General features: G+C 45.8%; 1 protein-coding gene across 1 annotated transcript; it reads right to left on the reverse strand.

The window, feature by feature from the left end:
- Window positions 1-896: 896 nt before the first annotated feature.
- Window positions 897-12,040, reverse strand: TBX22 (T-box transcription factor 22). The gene is made up of 8 exons (XM_039487027.1): window positions 11,770-12,040; window positions 10,901-11,054; window positions 9,995-10,096; window positions 8,312-8,486; window positions 7,011-7,175; window positions 6,158-6,222; window positions 5,804-5,889; window positions 897-2,272 (listed from the first exon to the last, which is right to left on the reverse strand). The coding sequence occupies exons 1-8, from the start codon at window positions 11,933-11,935 to the stop codon at window positions 1,662-1,664; spliced, it is 1,524 nt and encodes a 507-aa protein (XP_039342961.1). The 5' UTR covers window positions 11,936-12,040; the 3' UTR covers window positions 897-1,661.
- Window positions 12,041-12,253: the final 213 nt, after the last annotated feature.

A 12,253-nucleotide genomic window follows, 5' to 3' on the forward strand; every position in this document is an offset into this window, starting at 1 on the left:
TGACTTCAGGAAGGGCCTGAACATACATCAAATAAAGAAAAATAAATATCATGCCTCCAATTGTGGATTACTGTTAGTGTTATATTGTGTCCTTGCATGGTGGAGAATATTTACATGGATAACAAGACTATCCAGCGTTAGAACAGTTAATGCTAACAGAAAAATTGGGAGGGAATTAAAACCTCATGCTTCAGAGTTTGTCAAGCGCTAGCTCTTAGGGATCAGTATGAGATCTCTATGGGGGTCAGATTACCCCATATCTGCCTGCTGTATGTTTTTATACCTTTCTCTGTAGCACCTGATGCTGGCCACTGTTAGAGACAAGATAATAGAGTAGATGGGCCATGGGTCTGATCCAGTCTGGCAATTCCTATTTACCTTCATGCCCCGAGGGGTTGGAGGAAATGCAGATGAGCACTCCCCCAGCAAGTGCTTCAGGAAAAGTTTTGTCTCACTCAGGGCTGGTCTACATTGGGGGGGATCGATCTAAGATACACAACTTCAGCTACGTGAATAGCGTAGCTGAAGTCGAAGTATCTTAGATCGACTTATCTACCGTCCTCACGGCGCGAGATCAACGTCTGCGGCTCCCCGTCAACTCTGCTACTGCTGTTCGCGTTGGTGGAGTTCCGGAGTCGACAGGAGCGTGTTCGGGGATTGATATAGCGTGTCTAGATGAGATGCAATATATCGATCCCCGAGAAATCAATTGCTACCTGCCGATACGGCCGGTAGTGAAGACGTACCCTCAGGCTCAATGTTTCCTGGAGCTCTGAGATCTGCATCCTGAGCTCCCCTTATATGGGACCAGCTGGCCAACATAAAGGGAGACATGGCCCTGCTCTGTCCTCCCTGCCCACTTTGGGACAGGCTAGTGCCACTTTCAGCATGATCTAGTGGAGTCCTTAAGAAAGCACAATGAGCAGACTGTGCTGTGTAGGGGCACAGGCACAGGAAGGCACTTTAAACTCTTCTCTCATCAGACGCCCTTTCCCCACCACTCTAGGCCAGGAATAATCAAGCCCTTGGACTTTTGGTCAGTCTTTGCTTCCTTCAACATCAAATGTTTAGATTTGGGACCAAATCCTGCTAAGCTGGTTCACTCAGGTCGTGAGTCAGCAAGATGCTTGCTTCACTCTAAGTATGCCCCATAAAGTCAATAAGTCTTAAGCATGGGGTTAAGCACATAGGTGAATAGGGATGGTTTGCTAAATCAGGGCCTCAGATAGTCCCATTAACATCAGTAGGACAACTCAGCCCTTCATCTTCAAGATAATAAAGGGGAAGCTAGAGAAAGAGTTTCATGAAAATAATGTTTAAAGTACTGTGCATTTATTATACTTAGTTGCTCCTTAACACTGAGGTTCATTCCTGCTGCCGAGTGCAAATATTAAAAGGGTGAATGTAAAGTTTGCACCTATCCTATGAACATTACATAAATAACTCTTACCAAAAAGGCATCTCTCTGTTGTTGGCTATTTTGTTGTCCCCCGTGCTCAGAACATTTTTTACAACACAGTTGCATATGAAACGTTAAATATCGAGGCAGGTCACTCCTGTATTATGAGGCACTTTATATACAATAATCAGCAAACCTTTGGGAATGACTGAAGAAAAGACTTGCTTACATGTCACTGCATTAGAAATGTTATATAATTCCATTAGAGGCAATGGTTAATTGCTGAGTGCCAGATAGAATGATTACATCTGCCATCTCTAAAAGAAGTCGGAATGCTGTCATTCACTTTGAAATGGCTTGTTGTGTTCATCAGTCTAGATGGCATAGAAAAGTTATAACCATACAAGCCATATGGAGAATGTAAAGAACAATTAAGTGCTTCCCGAGCAATGGGACTTGATGGGAAAATGTTTCCAGATGCATGTAATCCATACAACATTTGATTAGCAGAATTGGGTACTTGTAGACGCTGCCCAGTTAAGTCTTCAGATTTACCATTTTTCAGATTTGTTATGCCAAGGGAAGATAGCACAGGCACATCCATCATGAAGTGGGGTAAAATATGTGGATTGGTGCCTCCCAGTTTTTCGTGGCTTGGAAATACAAGTGACGGTTGTCTCAAAAGGCTTGTAGGGCAAATCTTGTAGTAAAGGGGCAAATTGAGATTATGTAGATATGTTTCAGGGCATGATCCTCCAATGTTGCTCGCTGACAAGTGAAACGTAGGAGGTGAGCAAGATGGAGAAAGCAAGGAATTCAGAGGAGATGGCGTCCCACCACTTGAGGTTGTAGGTGAAGAACCAGAACTCCCATCTAAAAATGAAAGCAAAAGTCATCAAAATGTCGCTACTGGATGTTAACAAATAAGAATTATGGGTGGAATCCTGACCACACTGAAGTCAATGTAGCCTGCTATCATTTTCATCTAAATATCTACTGACTCCAAAGGGAATTCTGCAAGCAGTTCTATGGCAAGATCCATCCATAAATTATGCATCAAATCTTTCTTATTTAGGCCCCAGTTCAGCAAGGTAGTTATGCATGTGTGTGTAAACATGTGACTACTCCCATTAACTTTTTTGCAGCAGGAACAGGGAAAGATTTTCTTTATTGATATTTGGGTCATTTACAGTAAGACATTACAATTACATTCTCTTGACATGTATAGGTACATATCTTAGTACAGAATTAACCGTATTAAGCAACATCCTGTATATTGATCATATCTTGTTATATCATTAACATATCTCTTTTTTTTGTCCCAGTAACTTGTTCGGAACTTCTTAGGTGCTGAAACTCACACACATTCTTAAATACCTTGTTGAATCAGACCTCTATGTATAATCAATTCTCTTCATCTGTTTATAAATGAGCAGTGTCATGTTTAAGGTGCTCTATTTTGTGATTTACAGGGGTTTTCTTTGCATATAACAATAGAAATACTTCTTATTCAGCATTGATGGAGATTTTTGCCTTGCACCTCTGATCACAGGAACTGACTCATTTTATTTAGTTTCCACTGCAGTTTATAAAACATCTTCAATCACTGTTTCCAAAACAACTTTAAATGTACTTTTCAATTTAACATCCCATTTTCTGACGTGGATCAATGAGTGCTTTAATAAATGTATTAGAAAAACAATATCCACTTATTTTACATTTATTAGGTCACTGGTGTATAATACCATTGTTCAGCACAAGTTTTCAGCAATGTGTATTCCTGTTACTAAGCTGACATTATTTTAAGATGGCATCATTTAAAAGCCCCATTCTTCTCCTGCAGATGTATTAGCACAGCTCCATTGCACCTTATATCACAAAATTTGGGATCTACTTTTTTTCTCATTTATTTATATGTATTAATGCTGTCATGGAAAAAAACAAAATATCCACAATTGCTTTTTGTCACATTTGTAAAATGGTTGTGGCATGTTTAGGATCTTTCTTTCATATACACTATAATTCAAATTCATGTACGCAAGACATGATCTGGTCAGGTTTTATGTGTAATGGTCTATAAGGAATCTTTTGATATTCTATACTTTTTGCTGTCAGTATATGAGATTGATATAATGTGAAAGTTTCAGAAGTGATGCAATGTAGAAACTATTCTTGTTCTCAGATTAACTGCAGACCATATCATGTATGTATTTACAGGAATGATCGCATATTTTTGCACATTAAGGGCATCATCTTTTTCACATTGATGTCAATTGCTATTTTAATATTGATTTCAATGGAAGAGGGAGCAGGCAGCGGAAGGGACCCATTCTCCCCCTCCTCCCTAATTCTCATTAATATTATAGTGTTTTAGGGGCAACTTAAGCAATGTAAGATCACATTTGTGATGGCAAGATCATTATCTAAACTTGCCTTCTAGGTTTTAAGCCCTTAGGATGTGTGTTTTCAAGCTTTTCTCCACCACCATGATGTCTAGAAACTCACTTTATTTAAATGAAAGCTGAGGTTCAGATATGCTCATATGGCCAGGAAATTGGCGTTTAAGAAATACACTAAATATCATGGCACTAGCAATAAAACCCATGAAAGTTGGCACTTCTATGAAATGCACATCATAAATGGCTTTCATCATCCACCTTTTACCATCTTGCCTGCACTCTGCCCACTAATCCATCTCCTCTAGGACTATTTCTAGCATTACAAACTTCTGAACAGTATTAGCTATCTTTTGCTTAAGGCCGCTTATGCAGCCATCCAAAACTCATGATGAAAAAACTTTTAGAACACCATCACTCACTCTATACAGTATTTCTGTGTGTAGCCTCTATATCTATGTATCTTGAGTTCTTGATCTTATAAAATAGGAACTATTCACGTTTTGAGATAATGTGGGATGTATATGCCACAATATAGAAATCTTCAAATTTTTCATAAGAGAAATGACTGTGTTAAATTGGTAAGCATAGTGTAGAGTCACAGGTTTTCATCTGGCTCTATGAGCAGTCATTCTTCAAGCAAAACTTCCAGTGGACATTTTGCCTGTGTAAATTCTGCAGGATTGGGCTGCAGACAAATAATTTCTCAATGGAGATCATTTTTATTTGAAAAATCTTGCAACACTTATTTGCAACTTTGCAGCAGTTAAATGTCCTATTATTGATAATTTCTAAATATTGTATCATCTTCTTTACTATTTAAACACTGGATTTTGTTTATCCAAAAAAGAATAGTAGCAAACCATAGAAAATATAATTAGATATTATTATGATCCTATTTCAAGATAATTTTCTAGAATGGAATGGACAATCACAAGAAATGTATGAATTTTGTGACAAGATAGCAAAATAACAAACCTATTCTAAATATCCCTCCAAAATAGCTGAATACTGTTTTTTCATACAAGTTATAGGTGTGAATCCTGTTTCAATATTCTCAGCTCCAGTTGAATGGTTAGTGTACATTAAAGCATTACTAAAATGTTCATGGGGCAAGTTTCATACTCCTTAATTTCTACAGGAGTCTTTCTTGCATTAGGTATGTGGAATTGGGTCTACAGAATGTTGTTTGGTATCTACTCACTTCCTCTGTGTAATATTTATTTTATTGTATGTACTCTTATTTTTAGATTTAATACATGGACTTATCAAAATCTTTAAGTTTATGCACAATGCTAAAATACATTAACTACAGCACTTAATAATTAACTAATTGACACATTAGCGTGGAAAGAATACAGACTTCACAAAAAGGTGGGGCTCAGCCTCCATTAGACCAGCAGAGGGAATTAATTTTATAGCAAAGGGTCCTTCACTGAAAATGCCCCACCACCAGATGTTCAGATATGATGGCGTTAACTCAAGCATCTCAAGATGGCCTTTAGTCACCGGATAAAACATAATGTGATAGATGGTCTTTAAGGCTTCAGACCTACAATAAGCTCCAGGAGGGTGGAATTTTGCACCTCTTTGGAGCGCCACTGAAATGGTGCAAGGATCCTCCTGGGCACAGCTCTTTGCAGGATCAGGTAGCTGTCCCTAAACTAGTTGTTGTTATTACTGACTTAGTATATTTACTTTTTTGTCCTTTTTAGATATTTGTTTATTCTTCAATATCATTTGATTTGAAAATTAATAAAGAGTTAATGTAAAAATATTGTCTCGCTCACAGAAACAATCAACTAGGTAGTTGTTATTCAGCATAAACATTAAGAAAGTACAGAGGCAGTAAATTTGAATTCTAATCCTTTCATCACAGTGCCATCACCTGGAATGGCATCCTGCTCATGTCATGTCATTTCACGCATGCACAACAGTTAGATTATTTCTGTTTTACGCTTAATATTTTATTTACATCTTAAAAACCACTTGAACATTCAAAACTCACCTTGAGTTTCTGCACCAAAGGTCTTAAAATCCAGAGTAAGTGGTGACCTCCATGGATATGTTTCCAAAAGTCCATCCAGCACTCCCCTATAAAGTAGAACTTGGAATTCAGTGACTTGGTGGATATGGCTCCTGCAGAGAATTACATGTGCAGACTTCCTGCCTTACTAGATAGCTTTCATAAAGAAAGATTACATAAATATTCTAAAGCATCTCTCTTTTCTTTCTTTCTTTCCAGTCAGTTAACAAATCTAAAATTAAAATAGTAAATTACAAGTAGTAAGAAATAGAGCACAGATCTTTTTACACACATGAGAATGTACAGAATTTGTGGTTGACAATTTATAAAAATTACCTGTTTCTCCCAGGGTCTCTAAATCCTTTAGCAAAGGGATTCCTGTCTATTTTCAGTTTGGTAATCTACAGATTCAAAAGTTACAATCATCAAATAATTGTAGTGAGTAAATAAAGCCAGGTGAAAGTAGGATTAAAATTATATAACAAGCGTATAGTTTTCCTCGCCTCTGCTGATTGTTATATTGAAGTATGTTTAGATGAAAATCTGCTTTCCTGGATGCTACAGATAGCCCTGTTAACTTCAATGGAAGGCCAGGACAAGATTTGACCCAAATATGGCAATTGTTGCTATTATAAATAACCCTCCCACCCTATGCACTTTAAAGCAGCACTTAATTATTATCATGATTCCTTAATCTCAGGCAGATTGAGTTCCTTTCCCTTTGATATTTTCTAAACAAGTTTCCCTTCGATTTATTTTATCTGCAGTTTTGTGCACATGTTTTTAATGCTATTTCCATAACACCGCACCACGTTGTTTATTATAAAGCACCGCCTAGCTCCCCTAGTGCTGTGGCAGTCTGTAAGAGCAGTGCCAGGTCCTACAAGGTGCTGAAGTCCATAAGAATAGGACTCAGCACCTCGCAGCATCAGGCCTTTTCTAAATACAATTCGTATTTATTATTGTTGTTGTCAAGTCCCGGGGAGAGCAAATCTCCAAGGATTTCTTACTGAAAATAGCAGCCCTGCGTAAACTGGCAGTAACAGGCCACAATATATCCTAGCGTGTGTTATGGAACATGCTCAAAATTAATTAAAAAAAAAGTTAAAAATCCAAGATTCCAGCTGCGGTTCTGTTTCCCGGGAATCCAGCAAAGGTGAAGCTCTCCCTGTTCCCCGGGCCGCTTTACCTGCTGGTTTTGATAAGCCGTTACAGTGGTGAATTCGGTTTCCTTAAATGAAAAGGTTTTAACCCCTTCCGCTGGCAGAGACTGGATCTGGGCCAGATCAAATCTGGAATCCTGCACAATCACGTGCACTCTGGGTTTGTACTTGTGCATGGACTGCAGGATAATCTGCAAATTACAAGGAAAAGAGGGTGAGCAGCTCTCCCCTCCGCACAGAAAGGGACAAGAACCCCTGTGTCCGACTGAAATTCTTCTCCCATTAGCAATAGCCGAGTAGCTCCCGTCTGCTCCCGTTTTCCGAGCTGAACCAACTGCCTCGAAATCAGTCCTGACCCTGAACACCGCGTTAGTAAAACTCAAATTTGCGTTCGCCTCTGGGAAGATTCGGGGGGTTGGTGGTGTCCATTTTGCTTTGCTAAAGCCCCGTTTGTTTTACCAGCAAAACACACACACACCCGCCCCAGCCTGAATCAACGGCTCGGCTCTCTGGTGATCGTTTCTCCTCCGCCCCAAAGGGCAGCACTGGCAGCGCCTCCTCCAAACTGCTCTCCCGACCTTCGTACACCGTTTAGGGCGGAAAACAAGCCCCCGCGCCCCCCCCCATCCGGATAGGAACTGGGGGCTCGAAAACCCAGTTCGTTTAACTGAAGAAGAAAGGGACAGATTGTAGCTGAGTGTGGGATATTCCCTAAAATCTGCCCCCCGCCCCCGCCTCGCAGGATTTAGGCGCTTTCTGTCACAAATGACTGCAGTGGAAACGCTGCAAGGTTGCGGCTCTTGTGTGCAGATATAACCCTCCTTCCCGATCTCTGCTGCGTGCTGGGCACTCGGAATAACGGGTCTCGCTCAGCTGCTGCTTATGGACACTCACTGATTCCGCGTGGGGCTTCCCTGGCTGGCATCTGACTTGCCAGAAAAACGCGTTGCGTCTTTAGGGTCTTGGCGTCGCCCCAAGGTGGGCCTGGAGCCCCCAGAGCGGTTCCTGGTCGGTCCCTCTTGCCTCAGCTTCCCCTGGAAGCATGTGCCCCGGATCCAGCCACAGACTGGAAGCGGGATCCCCAAGGGACAAGGAGGCCCAGGGACAGCGAGAGAAAGCCCCATGCATTTATCCCACAGCCGGCCCTGCGGCCGGATAACCCCCTTCCCACCTCTGCCCCTGCAGGGGCAAGTGACGAGTCTCTCCAGACAAGAAATCAAGCTGAAGGGGCTGCGGGGGCGGAGGGGGGATCCGCCTCCCCGGGGGGCTGCCCCTGCCCGCCTCCCTCCCCCCTGCCGGAGGAGAACCGGGCTAAGTCCACACCTACATGCCCTTTGTCGTCCATCTCATTGTTGGTGAGTTTCACCCTGTCGAAGCTGATGATTTGCCTCATCCAGGTCTCTCCCGAGCAGGGGGAATCCGGGTGGATATAGAGCCTGGGCGTTATACAGGAGTGGTCTGTGTTCCCGGCCACCATCCACTGGGAGCTGTGGTAGACATACCTAGAACGGGAGGGCACAGCGGGGTCAGCAGACACTAGCAGGACCCCGGGCCGGCTGCGAGGCCGAGGGAAGGCCCGTGGCTCCCGCCCCAGGGGCGCAGCAGGGAGGGGAAGGACCAGGGCGGTCGGTGGGGCTGGCCTGTATTCCGGGCGCCAGCCGCAGCGGAAACCGATCTGCGCCGCAGAATGAGATCCGCGGAGGCCGAGCGCTCTGCCTGCTCATAGCCGGGGCTGGGCTCCGCGCAGGGCCCAGCCTTGGGCCGCCTCAGCTCCCCAGCGGTGGAGCTCGTTTCCCAGGCCAGGCTGTGCCCAGCCGGGCATTGCAGGGAGGTGCGTGCGCCCTGCACAGGGAAACCCAGCAGCTGGGTCGGCCCCACCCATCATCCCTTGAGGGCTGGCAGCGCGGGGGCAAGGAGTGTGTGTGTGGGGGGGGAATCCTGGCCAGGAGAAGCAGGGCCCCCGCGGGCTCTCGGCGCTGCACAGACACTCTCCCTGTGCGCACGTGCGGCCGCTAAAACAAATGTGTTTCTAAAGGGCTGCAATTCAAAATCGGAGTTATCAGTTGCTCCCGCTGCTTTGTCGGCCTCTGCCTCGTCATCTGTGTCACCGGGGGCGGGGGGAGGTTTTAGGTGAGAAAAAACTCCCCCCCCCCCGGCCCCGTTTCCTTCCTGGATTTAGGTTCCCCGCCCGTTCTCAGCTCCTCTTCCTGGGCGGTGGAACTGACCCTCGGCCGGCGCACAGCCCCGGGGGCGCTAGTTTCATTGCAACCCCGGGCCTTGCGGGTTGATTGCGCTGGTGGGGGGGGGGGTGCCCTGGGCAAGGCTGCTTGTTGTGTCTGTGTTGGGTCGTTTCGCTGTTGCACCCAAAGCAAGGCCGGCTCTGAACCTCCCTCTCCGGTTTACACCGATAATCTTTGCACACACAGCATTGTTACTCGGGAGCCAGGGCCTGTCCCCCCCGGGCGGCGATCACCCGCTGCCCCGTGTCCCTCTCACACCCCGGGCATTGGTGAGTGCTGGGCAAGCCGCACAGACCCGCGGAGCTGGCTTCTCCTCCCCGCCGTCCCCAGCACCCTCGGGAGCTCCAGGCCACGAGGAACCTGCCTGGGGCTGGGGACTGGACGCATTGCCCTGCCCGGGGGGGGGGAGGTGCGCGCCTGGGGCAGGGATGGTCAAGGGAACACCCACAGGCGAGGCACCCGACGGAGCTGCAAGATGCCTCGGTCAAGCGCAGAGACGCCCTAGGCGAGAAAACACTCCCGGGGTGTTTGCGGCGCAGAGAGGCAGCGGGGCGCGCTTTGAAACGCGCGAGTGAAACTTGCCGCAGGACACAAGTGTGAGAGCCGCCGCTCTGAGGCTGGGCGCTAGGGAGTTTCACCGAAACGAGGTGGGGAGAAGGCTCTGTTGCTTGTCGCAGGTAATCAGCTAGTTATTGTAATCAACGTGCGTGGTGCCGGCTGGTTTGGTTTCGCTGCCAAACGCGCGGCATTTGGTGGATCCGTTTCTTTACCTGTATCTTTTGGAGTCCACGGGGACCACGTCAATGGCGACGTAATATTGTTTCGCTGGCTCCAGACCCTTCACTTTCACCCTGACAGAGGGAAACATTCTCCTGCGGGATGGAGAAAGGAGCCCGTTATTCCCCCTCTTTCGTTTGAAGCTTGTAAAGCGGGAGTAAAAAGTTTCAAGACAAAGTCCCACTTTAAAAGTCGAAAACGATTTTTTTTAAATAATCCTTTTCGAGGAATGGGAAACGGGATTGCACCGAATATATGAGGAGTGAAATCCTGTAGGGATTATCGCTCTTAGCACAAAACACTACACAGAACGTGCGGAGTAAAACATCTGTTAGGCGCGGGTGATCCTGGAGATAAGGAACATTTAGCTGTATATAAACAGCTGCCGTAAGATCTACTATATGGGAAATATTAAAGTATATGCATGAACAAATGATCGCTATAGGAAAACAGAATTCCACTGATCGCGGTTTCTAACATTTGTAATGTTCATATCGATATTGCTAATACTCGTGTTGATTAAAATATTTAAGAGAAAACACACACAAAATATAGTCTGTAGATATATTGGAACATTAAGTATGAAGATTTTATAGGCTACTATTCCAGTTATCCTGCATACATTCATACTACTCTCTTTCTGAACGCGTGGCTACTGGTTTGCTTCTGGTCCAGTTGCCAAATCTGTGACAAAGGGGTTTAATGAATGGATTTTGTTTCATATTTTACAACGCTCTCTAGAGCGTCCCGTAGTTTTTGAATCGTTAGCACAAGCAATCGAAAGCACAACACGTATTTAATAACCTGTTTTTTCCTTGGGCCAGAAGACACCCTATGGCTGTCACCCATGAATTACATACAGACACCCAGACCCCAAGGCTTGACTGGCTCTGCCGTACCTGCCGGCTTTGGTAATAATCATTTCCGTGCCGATCTCATGAAATCTTTTCCAGAGTTCAGATCCTTGCAGTTCCACGTGGATATCATCCTTCACTTCTCCGCTTTCGGCGCTAGCCGAGAAAGAAGCGGATGTTCCTGCTTTAGGTCGCTTTTCTGCCAGGAACAGAAATGAGAAGCGTTTACACGGTTGCTGTTCAGAGCAAGTTTACATGTGCAGACCACCCCACCCCCCGAATTAGCCTGCAGAGCCCCCAGCCCTGGGCATTGGGCAGAGACTTTCCGGATACGGGCTGCAGCAGAAGGGAAAATATTTAATCTATTATACAGAATATTTCGGATTACTCTAAATCTAGACTAACCATCCCTGCGAGCGCCTGGAGATTAAAGGGTGGCAAAGGAAGGCAAAGGTTATTTTCCGTGGCAGGCACAAATCCTTTCGTGTCAAACCTGAGCCGAGGGCAGCGCTCCCTTCTCTAGTTACGGGTTTGCAAAGGAACCGGGAACCTGTTCAGGTGAGACAGGGCGTTCGGGGAGTTTATTCAAACCACCGGGAAGTTTCGCGTGCACCACCCGGGCAAGTTTTTCGCTGTTTCTATGAAACCTGCTGCTCTGCCGGGCGGGGGAACAGCTGGATGCGGCTCAGCTCCCACAAGTCAGCCAGAGAGCTCGGGAGGTTTCTTTCATACATGGCTGTGGCTTTGCATGTACGCAGATCTCAGGCTCCCCGCAGCCTCTCCCCGTGACCTGGCTGCGGAGTTTGAGGAACGGAACCCATCTTGCGTGAGTTCGCGAAGCCTTTAGCCACGAAGGAATCCCTGCGCCAGCTCCTGTCACACGTTATTGAAAGAGGAAAACGGGGGATACTAACCAGGTTCCTGGCTTTTTCCGATCCCTCTGCAGCCGGTCCCGTCCTCCTCTCCCTTCTCCGCGCGAGGCGGTTGTTTCTCATCTCTGAAGTCCTGCAGTTTCCTCTTTGCGGATTTCCCCACTAAGGCTTCCACGGAGAAAGCGTGAGCTCGGGAGCTTAGAGCCATCCCGGCGCAAATTGGATCCTCCCGAGCGGAACTTCAAGCCTGATCCTTTAAAAACGAGGAGGAAATCCCCCAAATCCTAAAATAGAGCGAAAAGCCCCTTCGGGCAGGAGCGGCAAGGTTCCTCCTGACAGCCCCTTCCCTCGCACTGCCTCCACATCGTGCATGCGGGCACCCGCGGCAGGTTAAATCCCTCGATTGATTCCTCCTGCTGGTTCTACGAGATTGTCAAGGGGAGGATTTTTTAGGGAACAGACCTGCCCTCACTGGCAAGGGGAGCAGCTCCGATTGGGGAGCAGCCGCGTGAGAGAGATACTGTTG

Source organism: Mauremys reevesii, linkage group 9 (assembly GCF_016161935.1).
Source record: "Mauremys reevesii isolate NIE-2019 linkage group 9, ASM1616193v1, whole genome shotgun sequence".
Lineage (NCBI taxonomy): Eukaryota > Metazoa > Chordata > Testudines > Geoemydidae > Mauremys > Mauremys reevesii.

What these genes read in the sequence shown, in the direction of transcription:
- TBX22 (XM_039487027.1), bottom strand. Translation starts at nt 11,935, where the DNA reads ATGGCTCTAAGCTCCCGAGCTCACGCTTTCTCCGTGGAAGCCTTAGTG. An exon ending in AGAGACCCTGGGAGAAACAG is followed by an intron (nt 5,890 to 6,157) that starts GTAATTTTTATA and finishes TCTACTTTATAG; the next exon opens with GGGAGTGCTGGATGGACTTT. An exon ending in CTTTGGTGCAGAAACTCAAG is followed by an intron (nt 2,273 to 5,803) that starts GTGAGTTTTGAA and finishes TTTCATTTTTAG; the next exon opens with ATGGGAGTTCTGGTTCTTCA.